The sequence below is a fragment of the Fusarium oxysporum genome, chromosome VIII (assembly GCF_013085055.1).
Source record: "Fusarium oxysporum Fo47 chromosome VIII, complete sequence".
Lineage (NCBI taxonomy): Eukaryota > Fungi > Ascomycota > Sordariomycetes > Hypocreales > Nectriaceae > Fusarium > Fusarium oxysporum.
Genome location: NC_072847.1, coordinates 1194589 through 1216675, shown reverse-complemented (window position 1 = coordinate 1216675; position 22087 = coordinate 1194589). Strand labels below are relative to the sequence as shown.

At 46.3% G+C, this 22087-nt stretch overlaps 9 protein-coding genes and 1 non-coding gene across 10 annotated transcripts; 4 read left to right on the top strand and 6 right to left on the bottom strand.

The window, feature by feature from the left end:
• Nucleotides 1–493: 493 nt before the first annotated feature.
• FOBCDRAFT_47061 (uncharacterized protein) lies at nucleotides 494–1781 on the top strand. Its single transcript, XM_031188811.3, has 2 exons — nucleotides 494–772; nucleotides 819–1781. Exons 1-2 carry the CDS (start codon nucleotides 639–641, stop codon nucleotides 1573–1575), a joined length of 891 nt encoding a protein of 296 aa, XP_031036076.1. The 5' UTR covers nucleotides 494–638; the 3' UTR covers nucleotides 1576–1781.
• Nucleotides 1719–2437, bottom strand: FOBCDRAFT_296910 (transmembrane protein 6/97; the record flags this gene model as incomplete). The annotated part of the gene is made up of 3 exons (XM_059611900.1): nucleotides 2275–2437; nucleotides 1841–2227; nucleotides 1719–1795 (listed from the first exon to the last, which is right to left on the bottom strand). The coding sequence occupies exons 1-3, from the start codon at nucleotides 2342–2344 to the stop codon at nucleotides 1719–1721; spliced, it is 534 nt and encodes a 177-aa protein (XP_059467750.1). The 5' UTR covers nucleotides 2345–2437.
• A 157-nt stretch (nucleotides 2438–2594) lies between these two features.
• Nucleotides 2595–4901, bottom strand: FOBCDRAFT_47053 (uncharacterized protein). Its single transcript, XM_031188814.3, has 6 exons — nucleotides 4683–4901; nucleotides 4565–4633; nucleotides 4008–4520; nucleotides 3732–3962; nucleotides 3397–3683; nucleotides 2595–3351 (listed from the first exon to the last, which is right to left on the bottom strand). The coding sequence occupies exons 1-6, from the start codon at nucleotides 4823–4825 to the stop codon at nucleotides 2690–2692; spliced, it is 1905 nt and encodes a 634-aa protein (XP_031036079.3). The 5' UTR covers nucleotides 4826–4901; the 3' UTR covers nucleotides 2595–2689.
• A 3459-nt stretch (nucleotides 4902–8360) lies between these two features.
• On the bottom strand, nucleotides 8361–9353 carry FOBCDRAFT_242534 (fido domain-containing protein; the record flags this gene model as incomplete). The annotated part of the gene is made up of 1 exon (XM_031188815.3): nucleotides 8361–9353. The coding sequence occupies one exon, from the start codon at nucleotides 9351–9353 to the stop codon at nucleotides 8361–8363; it is 993 nt and encodes a 330-aa protein (XP_031036080.3).
• Nucleotides 9354–10259: 906 nt separating this feature from the next.
• Nucleotides 10260–11230, bottom strand: FOBCDRAFT_142556 (SGNH hydrolase-type esterase domain-containing protein; the record flags this gene model as incomplete). Its single annotated transcript, XM_031188816.2, has 3 exons — nucleotides 10260–10763; nucleotides 10816–10877; nucleotides 10927–11230. 3 exons carry the CDS (start codon nucleotides 11228–11230, stop codon nucleotides 10260–10262), a joined length of 870 nt encoding a protein of 289 aa, XP_031036081.2.
• Nucleotides 11231–12197: 967 nt separating this feature from the next.
• Nucleotides 12198–12279, bottom strand: FOBCDRAFT_t165. The gene has a single exon. It is a non-coding gene; the product is annotated as a tRNA-Gly (tRNA).
• Nucleotides 12280–12947: 668 nt separating this feature from the next.
• FOBCDRAFT_229064 (uncharacterized protein) lies at nucleotides 12948–14234 on the top strand. The gene is made up of 3 exons (XM_031188817.3): nucleotides 12948–13153; nucleotides 13258–13641; nucleotides 13687–14234. The coding sequence occupies exons 1-3, from the start codon at nucleotides 13058–13060 to the stop codon at nucleotides 13840–13842; spliced, it is 636 nt and encodes a 211-aa protein (XP_031036082.1). The 5' UTR covers nucleotides 12948–13057; the 3' UTR covers nucleotides 13843–14234.
• Nucleotides 14235–14540: 306 nt separating this feature from the next.
• Nucleotides 14541–15314, top strand: FOBCDRAFT_242531 (uncharacterized protein; the record flags this gene model as incomplete). Its single annotated transcript, XM_059610492.1, has 2 exons — nucleotides 14541–14789; nucleotides 14826–15314. The coding sequence occupies 2 exons, from the start codon at nucleotides 14541–14543 to the stop codon at nucleotides 15312–15314; spliced, it is 738 nt and encodes a 245-aa protein (XP_059465597.1).
• Nucleotides 15315–16440: 1126 nt separating this feature from the next.
• Nucleotides 16441–17258, bottom strand: FOBCDRAFT_47044 (uncharacterized protein). The gene is made up of 2 exons (XM_031188820.3): nucleotides 16734–17258; nucleotides 16441–16686 (listed from the first exon to the last, which is right to left on the bottom strand). Exons 1-2 carry the CDS (start codon nucleotides 17066–17068, stop codon nucleotides 16599–16601), a joined length of 423 nt encoding a protein of 140 aa, XP_031036085.1. The 5' UTR covers nucleotides 17069–17258; the 3' UTR covers nucleotides 16441–16598.
• Nucleotides 17259–20053: 2795 nt separating this feature from the next.
• Nucleotides 20054–21656, top strand: FOBCDRAFT_252172 (FAD dependent oxidoreductase). The gene is made up of 4 exons (XM_054706474.2): nucleotides 20054–20537; nucleotides 20588–20903; nucleotides 20952–21177; nucleotides 21225–21656. The coding sequence occupies exons 1-4, from the start codon at nucleotides 20097–20099 to the stop codon at nucleotides 21541–21543; spliced, it is 1302 nt and encodes a 433-aa protein (XP_054562449.1). The 5' UTR covers nucleotides 20054–20096; the 3' UTR covers nucleotides 21544–21656.
• Nucleotides 21657–22087: the final 431 nt, after the last annotated feature.

Sequence of the window (22087 nt, the reverse complement as noted above, 5' to 3'; positions counted from 1 at the left end):
GTCAATGAGTCCAGTTCGTGAAGGGTTATATAAGTCTGTTGGGAAGTTTCCGAAAAGTCACCGCTGGGCGGAGACTAACTCGGAGCCTTCATCAGGGTATTCCCAGGAAGTAAGAATACTTATGATGAGGCCTGCATATTTTAGTATGCATTATCGCATTGTAGATTGGTCTATAGTGAGTGTCTGTGCACGAATTGAATAGTCTCTTGTGTCAGTTGCTATTAAAAACTCCTCCTCGTCACTGACTGTTTAGAGTGGCTACAGGGTCTCGTATCTGCAGGCATTTCCACCAATTCCTCACAGAACTACCCAATCCGTACTAAGAAAAGATTGCTGTTTTCACTGACTCTAATTCAATATCCAAGTATGTAAAGTATTTAATAAAGTTCATTGTAGATGCTTCCCTTTCTTGGCGCTGGAATGAAGTGACACGTGATATACTGTCCAGTCCAGGGTGGCATCCTATCTCCACATAGCATCAACCCAGCTTCAACTCAACCCCCCAAAGCTCGCCAAACAGACTTTCTTGATCGCCATGTTATGATCTTGATACTTAATCTAGACGCTTCAAGTCGCCAAATATAAAAGGGTGGTTTCTCACAAACCACTTCTTTGCGCCCTCAAATCACACCGCTGTCATGATCGCTCCCATCGCCTGGGCCGTCGTCGCCCTGGGCGCATTAACGCCCCTCGTCACAGCGAATCCAGAAGATGGTCTTCCCTCATATCACTACGGCGCTCCCATTCCCGTAGAATGCATGAACCGTAACTCGTGCGTCTGTCACCCAATTACTAGCTACATCTCTAACAAGTCGCAGAGAAACTGGCGAGCATGTCGAAAACGAAAAGCACGAAATCGAATGGAAACCTTTCCCCGTCTGCAACGAAACCGGCCGCCCTCTTGAATTCAACTACGGAACAGAAGGCGAAGTAAACTGCACGATAGCCATGATCGACGATCCTTTCTTCCACCTCCTCGAATTCTACATCCACTCCGATGCGCCTCTATCATGTCGTATTCCTGCGCGTCCAGCGGCCGAAGTCGAAGTCGTTGGCGAGAAGGTCCCCGAGCGCGAATACGTCCCCGTAGTTTTCGCACTCGCGGGCACATTGCAGCTTAGCCATATACATATCAGCACGCATATGAATGTGTTGCTGCATAGTACGCCGAAGCATCATACTCATGCTCATGACAGTGGTGTTTTGGATTCAGCGATTGCGTATAGTACTAGTCCTCTGCACCATCTGCAGGGCTCGCATACACGAAAATTGGTCATTGGCGATCCATTGCCGCTGAGCCTATCTGTGCGATGGTTTCCTACACCGGCACTGCCCAAGACAGAAGGAAAGGTAGAATGGCAGGGCCTAGGCGGTCATATTTACGCGAGCACTGTGTTCTACAGTCTCGTGTCCTTTGGCGCTGGTGTGTTGTGTGCTACTATGTACACTCTTGGTGTGATTCTGCCCAGAAGACTCAAGGGACGAGCTCTCGGGGGTGCGACACCTTTGGGATACGGAGTAAACACTATGGGCAATGGATGGGGATACTCGAAGCAGAATAAGAGAATGGACTGAGATCCTGGTTTTATGTACAGTGCATTTATGGAGTCAGGGATGGATATGGGATTCTTGCAATGTAGAACAGTAATGTGAAAAGCCGGAGGCAACAGTCCACACCGACTACCTGCCATACAAGTGCCGTTTTGTTACTTTGTTCTCTACTGTGTCTTGGGCTTGATATCAGTGCTCACACGGCGCAACAGTCGTGTGTACATATCAACAGCCATAGCACCAGCTTGATCTCATTAGTAAACATCTCAACAAACAGATGGGGACTTACGAATAAGCGCATAAGGGAAATACGTCCCCCAGACCAAGTTCCTCTTGTGCTCCTCGCTCACCAACTCAGGCCCCATCTCCAAAAGCTCAGCAACACATGCAACGGAGCTCATAGCAGTCAAGCAACCATACGCCAGACCAGCGAGTTCAACAGGTCCAGATGAAGGCTTCTTAGCAGCGAGGTTCCGCACGATGTAAATAGCCAGAGGGAATTGAACAAAGATCTCAATGAAGAACATGCTGCGGAACCAGGCACCGTGGAACTTGTCCCCGAAGAAGGGGTCCCCTGAAAAGGAGAGGTATTGTTCTTTGACGTTGGCTAGAAAGTGGAGAGGGGCATTGGGTGCAGAATAGATCGACTCAGGGTAGAACTCAGTGAATTCGAGACCTGGGGATTGTCAGTGAGAGCCTTCGGTTGAGGTGAGGGATACGGACAGATCATGCCAACGAGTTGGAGTGAGATAATGACCAGGTAGATCCAGTCGCGAGCTGCTTTTTGTGCCATTTTGTGAACGAGAACGAGTCAAACAACAGATAGTACAGTATAAGAAGGCAATCGAGACGAGATGATAGTGTTTTTTGTGTCAATGGCTTCTGGCTTTTGGTGCAAGAATGTCGAAGAGGGAGCTTGGTTGGGAAATGAAACATAATTCGGCGCCGGACCCTTGTTTCGTCCGGGCACATCCGGCCGAAGGTGCCGTCACCAATGAACAGTATAACATGGGTATAAAACAGACTTTAGACGGCAGTTGACATTGATCATTACTTTATCATTCCAACTAGTGTTCTCAGGTATCATTAAAATACTAATACATGCTGTAAGTCAAATGCCACGGCAGCGTCAATCGCGCTATTGAGCCGCAACAGTTGTAAGAGACCTATCAAAAGCCTCCATATCAAAGCCCGTCAACAAATCCGCCCAAAACTCATCGTCAAACTGAAGATTAGTCGCCCAATCCGGATTGCTCTGCAACACACTCGAGCTCTCCACCGCAGTCTGCGGCTGCTGCACCAACAGCTGCTGTTCCTCCTCCGGAATCTTTGACAAATACCACTGTCTAATCCACCTGACCTTGAAGCACGACTTTAGAAACACACTGCTCCCATCCTCCATGACCCTACGTCTCCTATTTAGCCTCTGCGCCTCCTCATCAGCCTGGGCAAACTGATCGCTCAATCGCTGGAGAATATCCTGGAACTGAAGGCGTCGACGTGCGGCTTTTACATCCCAGTCTGTAGAGTTCTCGGCCATGATCAAGCGTGAGGCTGTGACTGTTACGAACGCGAGGACGCATGATACTGTTACAGGGAGGATTGAGATCTTTTCAGGGGGGAGAGTGACGTGGTTTTCGAGAGTGTTTTGGACGGCCTCGAGGCATTTCCAGAGATATTCGGAGCGGAGAAAGGGTTCGGTTAGGGGTGTGTCGGGGGATAAAAGGCTGGAGGGTTTCATTATGAGGATTGGTTCGTAGAGACGGACGAGGATGGAGTTGTAGTGGGCTCTGAAGCCGGCTGCGACAGTCAGCATTGGTTAAGTGATCAAGTCGGGAAACGTACGTATTTGCTTTACGATTTCGGGCTGTAGTTTAAAGTAGTTCTCCAATTCGCGATGGACGGTGTCAAGAGCCATGGCAGTAACGGCGTGGAAGGCCGGAGGTGTAGGGTCGAAGGGATCAATGGCTGGTATGGCGCTGAATCCCCGGTCGGCCAAGTGTTGCATCCGAACGAGGGACACGAGATATATATCAGATTCATACTCGCGTGCTTCGGTGAGGTTTTCGCAGCAGGAAGCGAGATGTGTGCTCCAGTGGAAGATGGTGCTCTTTCTAAAGTACGGGCTTAGGCTGGTCTTGTCAGCTGTGCTTCACTAATTGGAGGGCATGTTGGCTTACAGATTTGTTATGTGGTATACGCCTAGAACTGCACGCTTGTCTGCTGCTGTCTGATGAACCTTCATCTTGATCGGATGTTTGCTCATTGACGTCCACGCATCGCCAAGCAGCGTCTTTGGTCCTCCCAGAAAGTGTCCTGCGTGCTTGTCAAGCCGTAGATCAATGACCAACCCAATAGCCATCTGTATAATGTTGGTAACTTGAAGCTCTCCATAAAAGTGAAAGTCATTCCTAACGAGTCAGCACAAGCACTTAAACTTCAAAAGATTGACTTACCATGCTAGATAGATCAACATCGCTTGCAATATGTCAATAGACTTCTCCTGCCTCACAACGAGATGCTCAGCAAGATATCTCCTAAACCACGCCTTAAACTCCATCTGGACTTTATCACCCAGCGGCGAAACAACCGCCAATATCGTCCAAAACAACACTCTCGACTCAACATAGAGTTCCGAAGCACACATTGAACTCGGCACAGGAACAAAGGGAAAATGCGGCACGTAGTCTCTGCGGTATACATCAAGACGGTCAGAGGCTTCCTGCTGCGAGATGCGAAACCCGGGGAAAAGCTCAACGTCTGTGCTGAAGCGGATGCTGTCATCGGGTATTTGGTTGATCATGTCGTGGTTTGTAGTGAAGCGGTTTTCTTGGGTGTGAGGTTGACATTGAGAGTGTGATTGTACTTCTTGGGGACTTTCTGGTGTCAGAGGGGAGACGCCTTTGCGTTGGTTTGCGGAGAGGAGAGAGACGATGCCATCAATCTTCTTCTCTAATTGAGCGACTCGTCTATATAAGTCAGCAAAGTTTATATAAATGAGTGAAGGACTTACGTTGACTTGCCGCGTTTTCTTCGCTGTGTAATTTCCGGTACCTGACAATCAAGCTTCATCCTCAAACATCTACACCAACAATTAGTATTCATCCCACATCAAATCCCTTATATCATACCTGGAACAAGTCTTTTCTACACGGCCAGATCCAGAACTAGGCCACTGACACTTCATCTTCAACCTCGCGCAATTCGTACAAGCCCTCGTCTTCTGCGCCGCATCCCGGCGATCCTGATCCTGACTGATGAGGCATTCATCCATAATTTTTACATGCAAGAATGCCAAGAAAGTTAATTAACGAAAATGAAAAAGATTAAAAAGGTAAATTGGATGACCCGAGATGAGGTTCAGTGTGATTTACTGATGCGCCGGAGGTAAAGATGGTTTATCGGCCGTTAATCCCGGGTTTCGGGGGCTTTTATAACGCCCGGTGATACGCGTGTGGCTGTTCCAGGGGGATTTAGTGCCTTTCTGGGAAGGGGAATCGGGGACCGGGGGGCTTTTTAAGGGCCGATTGTCCGGTTGACGACAGATCGTAAGACACAGTCCGTGGAGATAAGTAACAGAATCCTACTCACAATAATAATTGCAATTGAACCAGCCTGACTGCAAGTCTCCGAGTCCTTTAATGTCATGTATATTAACTGAAGCACAACAAGATATATTCATAAGCTCGTTGCACGGCCAAGTATAAGTGCTCGGAGTTGAAGATCCTGATGTTTCCTGCGTCCGCCGTAGTGCTTACACCGAAGATTGAGACTCCCCAAATATTATTTTTACCTAATTCAGGCTCATATATCTCTTTGAGCGGCACAAGACTACAGTAGGTCACTCGCCCCACTTTGCTTACTAACCCCGTTAGTACCTGCGGGGTACGTAAAGTTCTCGTCAGACAGCTTCTTCATTCAACACAGCCAAAATCATCAAAATCCTCATACAAATTGACCCTAATGCATCTCAATTAAAACAATGAGCTCCCAAAAGATACCTGATTATATAGATGATCACAGCTTTGATACCCCGCCTTTAAGGGCAGCTGATGACCCCACCGGCGTGCCTAATTTTCCGCCCGAAGAGGGCTGCGGCGATGATTTTCAACCTTTCAAACTAGAATATCGTGATTTCAAGATCAACCCTCTACCCAAGGAACCACTTGAATTATTCCAGCTTTTCGTACCTATTTCCCTTGTACAGTCATGGATTGAATACACCAACAGCTGGGTCGCTCACTTGCTTGAAAATGCCGTTATTGACAGCTGGAATACCCCCCTTTCCAAACAGTCCCGCATTCTCAAGTGGGAAGGCATCTCCACCGCAACAGCTTATGTATGGCTTGGGGTCCTTATTTACCTAGGAATTCATAGGGAAATATCAATCAAAGACCATTGGAAGTCCCCTAGCCTAGGAGATCAGCGCCCTCTTCACTCAATCATCAAGTTCATGCCGTTACGGAAGTTCGAGCTGATCACGAGGTATTTCCGCACTTTTGACTACACCAAGCTCGATGTGAGGGATGAGAGCGACCTTCCAAAGACCTTCCAAGCGGCTGAAGAGTGGTCTGATTATATATAAAGGGTGTCTACCGAGCTCTATTCTCCAGGGACTAACCTCACTGTAGATGAGTGTATGATCCCTTTTACAGGCAGATCAAAAGAGACAACAGTCGTCAAGAATAAACCTACGCCCGTGGGGTTCAAAGTCTGGGTTATTGCCCAACAGGGCTTCTTTCTGCAGTGGCTTTGGCACGTGAAGGCATCACCATACAAGGCTGTTATAGTCGAGCTACCTACACCAATGCCATACGGCAAGAAGGGAAAGCTACGGACTGAGATTCCTCTCAACAATACACAAAGCGTCGTGGTTCACCTACTAAAAAGGCTGTCAACGCAGACACATCACGTCTTCACGGATAACCTCTTCTCATCGCCGCAGCTCTTCCGCCTTCTTCGGCAGCTTGGCCACGGTGCCACAGGCACGGCACGCCCTAACTGCGGCATCACCACCGAGATGAAGTATATAAAAGAGACCGGAAAGGCTCCTGACGGCACACCTTTGGTATATAACGAGGTATACCTTATCCCGACACAAGATAAACAGGTATAGACAACTTTATATGTATTTCCCCTACTAATTTGTCTCTTTCCCTTCCCCCTAGGTTATCCAAATTGCTTGGAAGGATAGCAGCGTTGTGCTCTTCCTTTCAACTGTGCACAGCGGAGCCCCTCACGAGCGCACACCAAAAAAGAGGAAATTGCCCGCCAAAAGAGGCACAAAGGCAGAGGCACGCCGCCTGCAGCAGGTCTTCAATGGAGATAGCTTCAAGATCATCCCTATTCCTACTGTTGCCGCTCAATATAACGATGAAATGAATCATGTTGACCGCGGTGATCAGATAAGGTCCTATACAACATATCAACATCGATTCCGCCGCGGTCCTTGGCAGGCGCTGCTGTGGTCTTTCCTCCTTGAAGTCGCACTTGCAAATAGCTTCATTTTGCAGAAGAAGACCCGGCAGCCTCATTGGAAGCCCTATACCACGCTCCAAGCTTGGAAAGAGGCTATTTATAACGCCATTTTCAACAGATATGCTACTAATAGTCATACACGGAAGAGATGCCGCACAGGGAAGGAGGAAGACATCGAAGATACAGAAGCACGGCAAATTCACCTACAAAGAGATATCAATCATGTCTATCGAGGCACGCCTTCCGACTGCCTAGCTTGTAAAGGCTACCGGCAAGGGCAGCCTCGACCCTTTAAAAAAAGGAAGGAAAAAGGAGGTTATCTACAGCCGATATCAGGAAATGAACGAAGGGTGCAGACCCGATATGCCTGTAAAGTATGTGATGTAGCTATTTGTAACTCGGCTGACTGCTGGTACTTCTATCACACGCAAATTTAGGTGCGTGCGAGTGTACCTCGAGTAGCGCTCATTTTGATTGGCTCTACACCCCTGTCGTGACCACATTGTAGTCTTGTGCCGCTCAAAGAGATACATCCAAGGCGTTTTATTTGTGACTTTGATAACCACGATCTTGATTAATCCGTATAACATGATCCAACATGATCTAGATCATGGTTATTCAAGTCACAAGTTCCTATGATAAGTACCTTACAGAACATTCGGCCATTAGCATAGAAAACAACCGCTAAATACTTCATATTCCAACTGGAGTCTCTGTCAGTATTTAATCTGTGATCTGCAGTGGGTATTGTCAGAACGGCCAAAACTTGAGCCGTCTTACAGTAGCTAGTGAACTTTATGCAATTTATTACAAAGTGCCAGACTTTGAAATGATTGGTGGTAACTGTTGGGCATTAATCATTCTAATTCTCTGTAAGTAAAGGAAACACTGAGACAGATTTGCTGTGTCATGGCGCATCAAGATGGGTTAGTCCTCACGTCCCGAACGAACATCTTTTGATATAGCATCAAATCACAGTCATGATATCACATTTTTAAGCACAAAGAACAAATTAAGGAAGAATAATCAATTTTCAACTAGCTACTAATGCGAATACCCGTTAACGCCAACAAAGCAAACCCAGAGCAAAAGACTGACCAGATATCCATCCCTCACAGGAAAACCTGGCGATCTAGCTAGGCAGATTAGGAAAAACCCCGATTCCGCACAGATTTCCCGCTTCTTCTTGTTCTTCGCCGGGAAACCCTGACTCTCCGGCTGGTGGTGTCCTATAAACACGCCGCTGCAGTCCACTACCGCCGTCTTTTCTTGTGCTTTTCTGTTTCAATATTCTTTTGGTGTATACGCTGGCATGGTGTCTCGTCACGACTTTAAGCATCCCGCTTGAAAAGTTGTCGAACCTTGCGCATGCTGTCGCGGGCGTGTCGTAGTGTGAAAGATGCCAGCTGCTTGTAATTCGCAGCTCCAGTCTCTTGACTCTGTGAGCCTTCTTCGACACTTGCTGCTACAGCAATACGCAGATACTCTTGTCGATCTTGGCCATCCTGACCGATGCAGATAAACCCCCCGCTATATTTCAGGAGAAGGGCATTGAGAATAAGACGACACATTCTGCCATTGCCATCTGCAAAGGGGTGAATATTGACAAACTTATGACAATACTTGCTTGCAAGTACAACAGGGTCAATTTGTCCTTCTTCAGTTGCCTTCTTGATATCAGAATCAAGTTCGTCTATCATATCGCGCATTGCAGCAGGGACTTTGCTCTCATCCATGAAAACATGAGAACCGCACCGGACGTTCCATGTCCGGTACACTCCACTGTAATAGGGCCAAGGCGTGTCGCCGAGGTCTATCTTGTAGGTCAGGATACCATGAGCTTCGCTGATAATCTTATGAGAGAAATCTTTGCCCTTGATACAAACTTGATCGATCATATACCGAGCAGCTTCGGCATGCTGCACGATCTCTCGGCGGCTTCTTAGAATAGCCTCATGTCCAGAAGGCAAGTTCTTGTTTAGGAGATGGATTTTGAGATCATGATAGTCTTCATCACGCTCATTAATCTCTTCGGGAAGTTCTTTGCTCCGAAAGACATCCTTGCAGAGCTTGAGTGTAATATCGACACCTCCACCGGCAACTTCGATCATATTAGACCCATAAACCATACGAGCGAGTTCGTCGGTGATGTATTCGTCAAGAGCATTCTTGTTGTCATCGGATTGCTTTAAACCGTCTGCGATATCAGAAATATACATGCGGAATTCCTGATGAAGTTGCTTGGGGTTCTCTTGGAGAATATTGTAATCGTAAGCGTCGCCCATGTTGACTGTAAAAGTTGCTTTGCTGAGAGTAGACGACATCATGCGTCTAATTTCTCGCCCAAGGTGCTGATCCTCATGGTCAATTTCAAGGCCTTCAAAGGGGTCTTGGGACAGGCTTTGTCGCTGATGATGGGGCATCTTTGCGCTTCAAGAGAGGAGCTGAATACGAGCTGGCAGAAACTTATAGCTCAAGTGTAAAGAAGAAGAAAGGTTGAAGTTATGTCAGATCAGAGTGGGAAAGAAGGGTTCCTCTTATACCTGAGATTTGGTCAGAGTTTGACAGTGATTCACTGCGAAACTTTTAAACTCCAAGTTATGAAAGTATGGTCGATACAGAGTTTCAATAGAAGTCAGGACACTTACAAAGAACATTTCTTAATTGGCCAATAAATAAGAAGACTGCAATGATCCGCGATTGAAAGTGATGTAGGTCAATAATTCACTCGAAGATTGGCCCAAAAGGGTCGAATGCCATGTTATCAACTTGCATTTTCCTTGTCCTATACGTTGGCGATGTGTCCCGTGTCTTTCAACCTTGGCTTTAGGTCACAAACAACCCAACAACAAAGAACCTTATGTACCCAGATCTCTTCACTTAAATAAGATCGATAAAATAGGAAAACAAAATTGGGTAGTTGCCAAGCTTTGGGTGATTTCACGCTACTCTTTTCACATTTATCTACTAAAGGTCATGACAGGAGCTAGCACTGACGGCAGAGAAATGTGTCGAGTAATGCAACAATCGCACAGACTGGAGCCGTGTCTTTGGTCTTGGATTACTCCCATCAAATCAGAAACAGTGGAAGGCTTGTCTAATTCTGGGTACTACCTATTACAGTGGCCAGGATAGAAAGACTGTTCACGATACCATACTGGTAGAGAAACTTGATCAAACGAATTATGAAAAATATCGTTCCTGCTAACATCCTACCATCCTAGAATCCTCTAGTCTCGAACAGGGTCAGGACCAACAGGATCCTTGATCCATCCCTCAGGAATCTGATGAATAAAATCATACCACCAATCCCCTAGAATCTCATACCCCTTCTGAGTCGGATGAACACAATCACTCAAAAGCGTATCATCAAAAGGACCAAAATCAGCAGCAAGTACATGAGACCCATCTTTGCTAAGTTCAGCTGCCAATTTAGCAATATGTCCTCGATAAATCTTTGTCCTCTCTCTCTGAAAATGATAGCTCTTGTTGTCGCAAACATCGGTGATCATGCCGATAATAATAGTAGCGTCCGGGCACTTGGATATCATCTTTTCGACCATTGATTTTAGGCGATTGGTGGTTTCTTGAGGGTGGTTTCCGTCTGTGGAAACGCGGTGATTACTGTTCATGTCGTTTGTTCCGGCGTGGATAAGGATGAGATTGGGGCGTTGTTCAAGGGATGGATCAACGTGGTCGTTGATATACTGGACTGTTTTCCCGGACCAAGCTGCCTATGACCAAGTTAGATTAGTATGTAAATTTCTGGATTTCTGAAGAACTTACGAAGTGACCGTCTTTCATGTTTCCCTTTGTCTTCTCAGTGCCAGCCCAAACGATCTCATTTCCTAAAGACAATGTCAGTCAAATTCCTCGAAGAAGATGGCGTTATCTTACCACTTAAGTCCTTCCTGAGTCTCTTCCGATATCCATTTCCATCTGTCCCTTTCCCGTAGCCAACAGTGATAGAATCACCAACAGAAAGAATCCGAAGCTTGACACCGTCTTGAACAACTTTGCCAGGTTGTGTGCCTTTGTAACTCAAGAAACCATTCTCTTCTTGAGCGTGAATATCGAAAGCCTTCTTTAAGGTTATACCTGATTTAGGATTTGCGAAATCTTTCCTGACTTCATAAGGGATGGCCCCAGCCAAGGCTGCTGCTGGAAGAAGTAGAAGGGCTGGTTTTTGGAAGAAATGCATGTTGCCTGTGAGGACAGAATAGAAGAAATAGAATCCTAACAAGACTGGAATAGATATAGATATATAAAACTGAGAATTTATTTGAGTTTCGTGGCGAGGGTGAGACAAACTTAACGCAGAAAGAATAACTACCACCAGACTGTTTACTTTGGAAGAACCAAAGCCAATGCATTGCACCCCACAAAGGCACAGAGTTCTCTTCAGGATTCTTGAACAAGTGCCTGTATGAGTGTTTAAGGTGCTGTTTCATCCTAGGAAATTAACACTTCTTATAAATGTCCTTAAAACAAAGCTGTGCTGATGCCGTGTGAGTCTATGAGATGACTATTAAGGGACTAGAGAGGTTTGAGTGTGAAACCTTAGGCTTTTTATAGTCTACCCGCCACAGCCCATTGGCTATGGGTGTTTTAAAAGTAAAGTTGTAAACTATCTTACTGCAAGTAATGGTGAAACTTACGAGTGAGGTTTTCATGTATTGAAAGGCCGGAGAGTCCAATGTCTGCAGAAAGGATTTCGCCTATACGACAGCACAGCATTCTTCCGAACACAGTGTCCAACGGTGTACATCAGCTCAGCCACTTGGCCATAGAATAGTCACACGAAGCATCGAATACGAGGCCGATTCTCGGTCTTGGTTTGGCACTTATGCCCAGGCTAACAAAGTCGTTTGTATCCATGATAGATAGATAAATCCGTTTAAATCCATAGGTATATACTCATGCTCAACATAATGGGTTTGTTTAACTTCCTGCAATAGAAGCTCCCAACGAATCAAAGTGGAGACTAATGGCATATATGTGAATGAAAGGACGGAAGGAAGTCGCACCTTCTGTTTCGTCGACTGGCTGTAACCTCTCTATTCGCGATGCCTTCACTCCATTATACGAATGCTTCAACCTTCAGATCTTGACCAAATAAAAAAGAAACAACAGCAAAAGAATTGGATCATCTCAACCGTCAGTTTCAATGCGTAATCTGGGAATCGAACCCAGGGCTCCCCGACGCTGCTCGAATGGCAACGGAGAATTTTACCACTAAACCAATTACGCTGATAGAGGCGGTTGAGAACCCAATTGGATGAGCTGTGATGGTCGGTGCCATAATGGAGACTATACGAGCATCTTTCTTGAGCTGTCTAGGCTGGGAAGCACAAGCTCAACGTTCAAACGGCCATCGTCCCTTGAAGACGGCCATGCTTCCCCAACGTAGACATGCAAGTTTCTGGCCAGATCCATTCTGGTTTTCATTTCAGGCTCCGACATCCTCACAACATTCTGAGTTTCCAAGTCTGAAAATTGGTTGCTGGCTGAAAGATGAAGTTTGAAGAGTTGCCTAGGAGGATAACTCTAATTTACTAATTTTCTTACCTACTATCTCGACCGGCTGGGCATAATCATCGAAAGAACTCAATATCTGGTCTGAAAGGAGTAGTCATGAATAGTTTTGTAGTCATTCAAGCTCCTCTTTGATAGCATCCGTGCCTAACTAGGAAATCAACAAACTTGATATAACTCTTCCTCCTCAATTCCAACGCCAAACGCAGAAAAATTTCATACTCATCTCAAATGATAATTCATCTCGACGATGGCTGCCAATGTCTCAAAGCCCGGCAGTTGATACGAGGAAGGAAAAGGGGTTGCATTTTGCGGATCTTACTTATCCCGAGCTCCAACGCCCGCACGTGAGACGAGGCTCTCCACCTCATCTCAAGATTCTCATCAATCTGAAGCTGACATGAAAGCTCAACATCACTAATTTACACGAAATTGATTCTCTGCGCCTTGATATTTACTCCTTCAGTCGCTCTTTTCTACTTTTTACGTCAAAATGCCGTCTCCGATCGTTGCCGCTACACTCCAGGCTGCAGGCCTGTCGACAATCTCTAATCTCCTTGCCCAGATGATTGAGGCTCGTCAACAGAATGTGAGTTTGACAAAATGGGCAGACTTTATGTCATCTTTCTGAATCGAGACTATACAACGTTGGGATTGGTACTATTATCAAAGTTCACTGGCTAATTTCCGCAGCGTCCGGTCTCCCTTGACATCGTCCAGCTTCTGCGCTTTGTCTCCCTCACATTAATGACCGCGCCTCCAAACTATCACTGGCAATCATTCCTGGAGCGAACATTTCCCGCATACCCTGCTGGTCGAGGACCCCAGCTTGGGCGTCTAAATGATCTTGAAATGCAGCCTACCGAAGATGCTCCCGAGCTCAAGGAAGGCTACGAGGAGCGCATGGCGCAGATCAACAAGGATAGAGAGCCTCAATTTAGTATGCGCAACACTTTGACAAAGTGGTTCGTCGATTGCATCACTGCGGGAGCTATCATGAACACGATTGCGTTTTTGATCATTATGGGTCTGCTCAAAGGTCAGGGCGGTTCTCAAATCTGGAGCAACATCAAAACAGTGAGTTACTACTCTCTATTTGCGGGCCACTCTAATATCTTGCAGGAAACTATTCCCATCATTGTGGCTGGCTACAAGATTTGGCCTGTTGCATCCATCATCAGCTTCACTTTCATCCCTGTCCACCGACGAATTGTGTTTTTGAGCTTCATCGGTCTTCTATGGGGAATCTACATGAGTCTGGTGGCTTCACGGGTCTAGGTCGTTTGCAATGCTTTATGAACTTTCGTTGTCTCGTGCTAAGCGAAGGCCGACTTTGGCATGCTGTATTTTCCATGTATGTGCCAGAAGAAAAAAGCCTCTACTAGCTGAAATCGTTTGGTAAAGCTCGCCTAGCCTACAATTCGTTGTGCTGTTCAATCGAAATAAATCTTACTACTATGGAAATATGAGTAGTACGTTGAGCTGGCCTTCAAAAAGAAAGATTGACTCAACAGTGTCCATGGGTATTCAACACCTACCAGCCAGATTGGTTTGTTTTGATTTTGCGTTCGAAAGGGCTAAAGCTGCACCTGCAGCAGATCAGTTGTTCAAGTCTTATTCCTTGAAGTAATTTGTTGAATGAATCAAATACGGACTATTATTGTTGGTTATTGTTCGTCTCCTTGCTAAATGTTCAGTCCCCTAGTGGACTGTTATTCACTGTTCCGAAAACAACTCTCGATAAACACTGAACGTCCCTCTCAAACGATAACGATCAATGTTCTTTGGCTCTATATAAATCTCTCATGTTTTCTCATGATCAGGTAGATTTCTCATCCCTCAACCAATTGTCTCAACCACCTCACACAATTTTCAAATTCGCCTCATTTACCCAAACACACCAATCAACAGAGTCACACAAAGCTCTCCCTTGCACACACACTCACACCTAGATATTCCCACTTACATCCGTCAACATGCCTGACTTTCGCCCCCTCTTCTTCATCGCCAAGGTCTTGACCTGCTGTTGCTGCTGCAGTCGTCGCAAGCCCGAGAATGCTCGAGCTGCCGATCGCCCTTACGGCACTAGTCATGGCCAGCGAACGGGGAGCAGTAGTGAGAACGTTTCTGACTACTCTGAATATTCGGTACCCCCGGCATATCCAGGTGGCCCTATGAACCTCATTCATCCTGATGAATTTGAGCACCCTGACGAGTTGGACGAAGTGCATGGACGAGATGAGTTTAGTTTTGACCTGTAGAAATCCAGATCTCTTGTACCTTGCCCTCCAACCCCTCGACCATCCTCGTCTGTTGATTCTGAGGTTGGTACTACTAGGCCTAGTACTGCTAAGCCCGATACTATGAGGCCTAGTACTACGAAGTCTACTAATACCAAGACTATTTCTGATGAACCCGTTGCTAGTCCATCTGTTATAGTTGAGATTACTGCTACCGACTCCGTTACCGAAATGCTTCTTGCTGATGAACCCAGTGTTACAAAGCTTGCTGGTCCGGTGCCTATTAGAGATGAGCCTACTGCAACCAAGTCTGTTTCCACTGAGCCCGAGCCCGAAGCCGAGCCTGTTGAGGCTGGTCCTACAGATACTAAGACCGATCGACCTAACTTTGTTAATGTCGACCTGGCGGAAGCTGGTCCTCTCAAGTCTGATATCGAGGCCAGCTCTGACGCAGTTGGTCCCACAGAGAACAAGGACGAGGATAAGGGCAAGGAAAAGGTCTCTGTGTAAGGCAGGAGTTGGAAAGGATCCGTTTTAGGTTTCGCTCGGAGTTCGGCGTTGGCTTGGGAGAGGATTTGGTTAAGCGAATGAAGTGGTGATGGATGGAACTTGACATGAGAGGGAGTTTGCTCATTTGGTTTTATGGTTTCTTGGTTTCTTTTTTGAATATATAAACTGAAATAAAACTGCCTCTTAATATCATTTACGGTATTGAGTCTGGTCATTGTTTTCAACTTCGTGACTATGCAAATATCTGTACGGTGAATGAGCTACAAGGCAGCCTTCTACCAACGATAATTTGTAATGTCACCTTGAGTTAATCTGAAATTAGTAATGTCTTTTAGACCTTCTACTATAGGAAGGACACACAATGGCCCAAGTCATGAGCAACGGCCAAGTTAGTCGGGCAACTCAGCTGATAGGCGAATGCAGTGATAAACAGGTGGTTGAAAATGTCGCGTGCATTTTCAAACCCTCAAGCAACATTTTCCATGGTTCATGCTGCAGACTTTTATGCGGGGTTTATCTGACCAAGGACCGGGTTATCAGACTGCTTGATCAGGGCATAAGGCAGCAAAGCTGAAGTGCCAATGCCAGGTTTGTGCATAATGCATTAGAGGCTGCAAGACCCTGCAGCGACACCCATGGGTGGTGGCCTCAAAGTGTATTTCAGGCCCCCTTCCAATCTAAATGCCGAAGATTGGGTAATACAAACATAAATAAATGTGACATGCCAAAATAGAGTCATAAGGCTGAGCGGAGATATCATCTTTGGTTCTTATTACAGAACTTACGGATGATGAAGAATGAAGACATTTCTTACCTACGCCTCATCTCACAAGGTCATGAGTCATGATATGCCTCTCTTCCAAGCTTTGAGTCAGGAAGCTCACCGACAGAAAGTCATGCCACGAATTTGTTGGTTGGATGAGGTCCATGAATACGTTGGCAGTTTCATATATTATGGATAGATTCAAGCCACTTGATCCACAGAGCAAATTTTCATACGTCCTTTCGTTGAGCATGGTCCATGTCGAGATAACGATCGTATCCAGATATGGAAGCCAAGCCACTTCATTATCACAGACGTCACGGCAACAGAGGTCGGGTCAGGAGGTACACAGCAATGCGGTAGTCTTGGAGGAGAGGAAACAGAATATGCAATTTTAGTGAGCAAATAATGAATGAAATAACGCAGCAATCTTCCAACCAAGATGCGGATATCATTCCAGAAACGCCTATGAAATAACCCAGTGAACCTATCCCAAGAACCTCTATTCGAAAATTGATATGTCATGGCGATTTTCCCGGACACGGCGCATCATTCTGCCAAACTTGATGTACATCTCGGGAGAATTGCGCTGTTAAATCGCGAATTTTGCTATTGATTTGTTAGCCACGTCATAGACCTCAACCGTGCTGACATACGAGAGCTTTGTAAGATCAACATCCATAGAGACGACAGTAGATAGATCGGAAAGATGATTGTTGACCATGGCTTGTTCATGCGCATCAACCACTGCTTGCTGAACCTGTCGGCTTTCCACCAGAGCATCTGTCATCTGTGCCCATGCCTGAGCAGCTTGGATGAGATAATCGCCAATATCGGTGACGATGGTACTATCTTTCTGGTCGGACGCGGGTGTTTGCTTGGCCATAGTCCTCGATGTAACCTGAAGATGTTGAACAAGAGCGAGTAATTGCTGGGTAGACTGGGCGTCGTATTGAGGATGTACAACGGCAGCTCTGTTTGGAGTATTCATTGGAGTAACGATCAAACAATTGTATGAAGAGATCAATAGTGGTCGTGTGAGATATAAAGATACAGTGGCAGGTGTGATAAAAGTGCAAAGTGAGAGTAATTTACGCGCGGCTCAAGTATAAGACACGGACACAAACGGAAATATACATGGGGGAAAGGAAATATGATCTGAGCTGAAAATGTCTCTGAAATGGAATGTGAGATCGTAAAAGGGCGAAACGCCCCAAAAAAGAGTGTGAGCTTTGTGCTGCCTGCGTCTGAGCAGGTGGAGCCACACAAAAGGGGAAAATACGGCGCAGCAAGCAAATGATGAGATGATGTGAGAGAAGAGATAACAAGGCCAAACAGACTCAAGTTAATTTAGCGCTCTCTATGGAGTTCAGTGTAAGGTTAGAATCAGAGGAGAGAACAGAGCCCACTAAAGTTTACTTATTTAGAGGGAGTGCTAGTTCTTCTAGAAGCACTTTTGGGGGGCATGTTAGCGATCCATAGATGGTGTTGTCTCTTTTCTCTTCTCTCAGTGGCGGGATCGGCAGTGGTTCTGGGGGGTGAAGATGAGAAACAGCCCACCTGCACCCTTGGTTGAAAAAAAAATAAAAAAGGAAATAAGCCGGGACTTGAAAGTGGCATTTTGACTCGTCTGACTGAGACATCGCCAAGAGAAAGTGGAAGTGAGAGAGAGGGTAAAAAAAACTGACATGTTTATCTGGCATTATTAACAATGACATCAGTGAGTGATTGTTAATCCCGAGTATTCGGAGCTATTGGCCCCTCTTCCCCGCGATATCTCCTAAGGAGCCATCGGTCTATCTTTTAATTAGTCTATAATGGAACTGTAGATGTCGCCAAGATAGTTGACCGAAGAGAGAGTGGAAATACGCAGTGAAACTCCCCCCATCTTGTCTCTTCCCGCATCGGCCAAGTCCGAAACAAAAAGAAGGGACACGCACCAAAAAAAGATGATCTGACGATATGTTTTACCGGCAAAGGCATCCGGGAAAGTCAAGTTTGGGGTAACACAAAGGAAAGCAAATTAAAATATGCGGTGAACAGAGGGGGAGGGGAAAAAAAAAAAAAAAAAGAGAGACATTGGCGCTAATGCACCCGAAACAATGGTTCGGTATCCATGAGAGATAAAAATACGCCGAATGGATGGGCTTAGTTGCCGGTGCATCCACACCTACAGGAGGAAAAAGTAAAGAGATAACAGTGACAGGCGACACACTTGACATTGACAGGGTGGGCGATACGAGAAGAATGGAATTGTTATGGAAGCTTGATTTTTGATGAATTCTTCTCGGGAGAAGCAATTTTTGTTGCATGTCTTGCAGATCTTGAATGTCAGTGGCTTTTGAGGTACGGGTTTCAGAATGTTTGTGGTGCATTGTTGTCATTGGATGTCAGTGGCTTGACTTCAGGGGTATTGTCTCCCTGTTTTGTTCTCTGCGACTGCCTCTATCATTAGGCATCAAAATATAAGTAGTTATCTCAATCACTTCCATCATTTGTCACCGAATAGAAAACATGATATCACCTATAAAGTGTGATTTCACGAATCATGTCTCAAACCGTTACCATGCTTTCCGCCAAGTCTCAAGAGTCATTCCACCATCCAAGCAAGGGTACCTCCCAAATACAACCCTATCCTACAGTAGCATACAAAACGTCAATCTTGCTTGGGCCCTGGGGGATCAACAAACACCTACACGATTTCGGCACATGAAAAATAATCTTGCTCTGGGCTTTGGTCGCACAGACCGTGTTTCCACCCCGGTGAGATGTAAGGGCGGGACTCGTGATGCATAGCCATAGCCCACCCTTGCAAAAGTTGGACGGATTTCTGACGCATGCTACGATAATTCACGGTTAAACGTGCTTTTGCTACGTCACCTTGTACCTGGTGACTCCCGGTTGCCACGTTGTTTGGGGGTCTGGAACGCGGCTGTTGGGAATAGGACAGGTCACTTTTTGAGAGGGGAGGCTGAAGAGACAACAACTGACAGCGGATGTTTAGTCCCGGTTCTGACAGCTTGGGCGGTTAGATATCAGTTTGTCAAGCGATGCTTACATTAAGCCATCTGTTTTTGAGCATCCCATCTCATGCTTTGTAGTTAAACAGTCACGGTCACAGTTGCCCACCGACTTAAGCATATGTATTCTCAGCAACCTCTCTTTGTTCTCCGTGGACCTTGATGTCTTTGCGATTTTAGTTAGTGAACAAACCCTTCCCAATGACGAAAGAAATCGGCTGCAAGAAAAGACCCTGCATCTCAAATTCGCCACAAGATCTGAATGTGATATCTTTTCCATCTGACATCGCGCAACAGAGAAAACATCATGGCCATCAGCCAATCAAATCCCCTCCCCTCTCTTCTCCCCGGAAAAGAGATGATATCTACTCAAGCTCAACAACCGAGACGAACGCCAACCATTTACCGCATCATCTTGGCCCAAGGCCCCTGGTCAAGACCACTAAACTCATAAAGTATTCCTTGCGAATTATACACAACATTACCGAATCCCCCTCCCAAAAGACACTCCATCATCGTAACCCTCCTTGCAAATTAAACTAATGCGTGTAAGTTAGTGTCAGTTCGGCCACTAATGCAGGCTGTGCCGGAGATCCATGTCGGTGGGGTTCTCTTTTCGAGCAACACCCGACGTCAAGAGATGATCATTCTGGGCCTCGGCGTCTAGCGCTCGGTGGTCCGATGTTAATATTCGTCGCCAAGGATTGGCTGTACGCTAAGGCTGAGAGTGTACATAATGTTATCTCTCAGGGGGGTGTTGGAGATACCGCAAACTTTATTGTTTGCGGGGGAGTGCGGAGGAATGAGAAAACAAGACCAGAGATTTTCTTACTTAGGCTATCAGACAGAATTGATAGTGAATCATGGAAACTCGCTAAAGGTCGAGCAAATCATCGCAGCCTCGCAGCTCAAGGCTATAAATATTCACCTGTATCTCGTAGAACACAACTAAAAGACATCAACTAGAATCACCTCACCTATTCTCCAAGTTGCCTCACCATGAGTAAACCATCTGTTCTCATCATCGGCGGAGGTGTCTTCGGAACCTCAACCGCATACCATCTCATCCAACGCGGCTACACCAACGTCACAGTGGTCGATCGTTTCGCGGCCCCATCTCGCGACTCAGCCGGCACTGACCTGAACAAGGTTATCCGTGCAGACTATCCCAACCCGTACTACGCCCAGCTCGGTCTCGAGACCCTTGGCGTGTGGAAAGATCCAGACTCTCTCTTCAAGGGCCTGTATCGCGAGTCGGGATGGATCATGGGTGGGCATGAGGAGACGAATCAATGGTTGGAGAACGCTAAGGATTTGGCCGAGAAGAAGGGGAGACAGGGAGTGGAGTATCTGGATGTTGAGAGGATTAGAGAGAAGTGGCCTGCTCTGACTGGGGAGTTCCCGGGCTGGACTAATCTGTACAGCCCTCAGGCTGGTTGGGTAACATCAACACTCCATATCTATCGATTCTCAATACTGACTTGCTCTAGGTCCCCTCAGGCCAAGCCCTTCTCTGCATGGCCAAAGCTGCAGAGAAGAATGGCGCAAAGTACATCACCGGCCATGCTGGTCAGATCAATGAGCTCGTATACGAGGATGGAACCTGCAAGGGTGCCGTCGCCGCTAACGGGGAGATTCATCGCGCCGATAAGGTCATTGTCGCAGCTGGAGCAGGTCTCCCGGCTCTTGTCGAGGGAGCTAGAACTGATGTCAGAGCGGAGACTTCGGTAATCTGTGTGATGAAGCTGGAGCCACATGAGATTGAAAAGTACAAGGACATTCCCATCATTGATGACTTTGAGCAGGGTATTTGACACTGAAACTTGGGATGATTGGAGTGCTAATGTTGGATAGGCATCATCTTTCCTCCCGACGAGAACGGCCTCATCAAGCTATGCAGTGTTCGGCTTGTGACCAACTATTTCAACCATGTACACTCCGGCGCTTCAGTCTTACATTCAGTGGGTGACTATCCTTTCGATGGATGCCCCAGGGAACTCGAAGTCGAGATTCGAAAGTTTGTTCGAGAAATGATCCCTGAGCTCGCAGATCGACCCTTTGTCCACACTCGTCAATGCTGGTAAATAATCCTCCTTATCAAACCACTTATACCTAACAACTTTACAGGGACGGCATGGCCTCAGACCTCAACTTCCGCATCTGCCCTTATCCCGACACAAAGAATCTCTACATAGCCACAGCTGGCTCAAACCACGGGTTCAAGTTTCTCCCAATCATTGGAAAGTACGTAGTCGACCTTTTAGAGGATTCCCTCGATTCAGGCCTCAAGAATCTCTGGAGCTGGAAGTTCGGAAAGAAGCCCGATGATTTCCAAGATCCTCATCCCTTTCCCCGCAGAGACTTGAACGAGTTGACGGGTTGGAAGGGGAGAAATGCTCCAGCGGATGGAAAGCTGCCTTGGACGTGGAGCCGTAGTCGTCTCTAGGGGGTGTAGATGTAGTAGATATTTAGTTTACTCACATCTCACGGCTGGGAATCTTCAAACAATAGATCCGCCAATGTAGGCCTAGACAGGGAATAGAAATCATCACATGACAATGCACTAGTTAGTTGGAGAGATCCGCTTGTATGGATCTACGTGGGAACGCTAAAGTTTGAGCTATCTTGAGATTTAGCGTTGTTTCCTCTGGTGGCTCTGTTTTCTCACTTCATCTTCTCCGTGGCGATGTTTGAGTTAATTTCCTCATTGACTGAGGGAATGGAAGTTTACTACCCGTTTTAGACGGAGGATCTGTAACCCAATGCCGTGAATGCCCGCCCGTCGGTAGCACTACGGCGTCTGAGTTGACTGTTACGGTACTTACCTTAGTTAAGTACCTATAGGGCACTGCAAGCGGCCAATCTTGATCCATTGGGTCATTTACCAGTCATGGAGTTGTTTTCGTATAAAGCCGCAAATGGTCTCAGTTTTGCTTTTTATTCTTCCAAGTAAACACCGATTTGTTTATTAACTTGCATGACCATTTGGT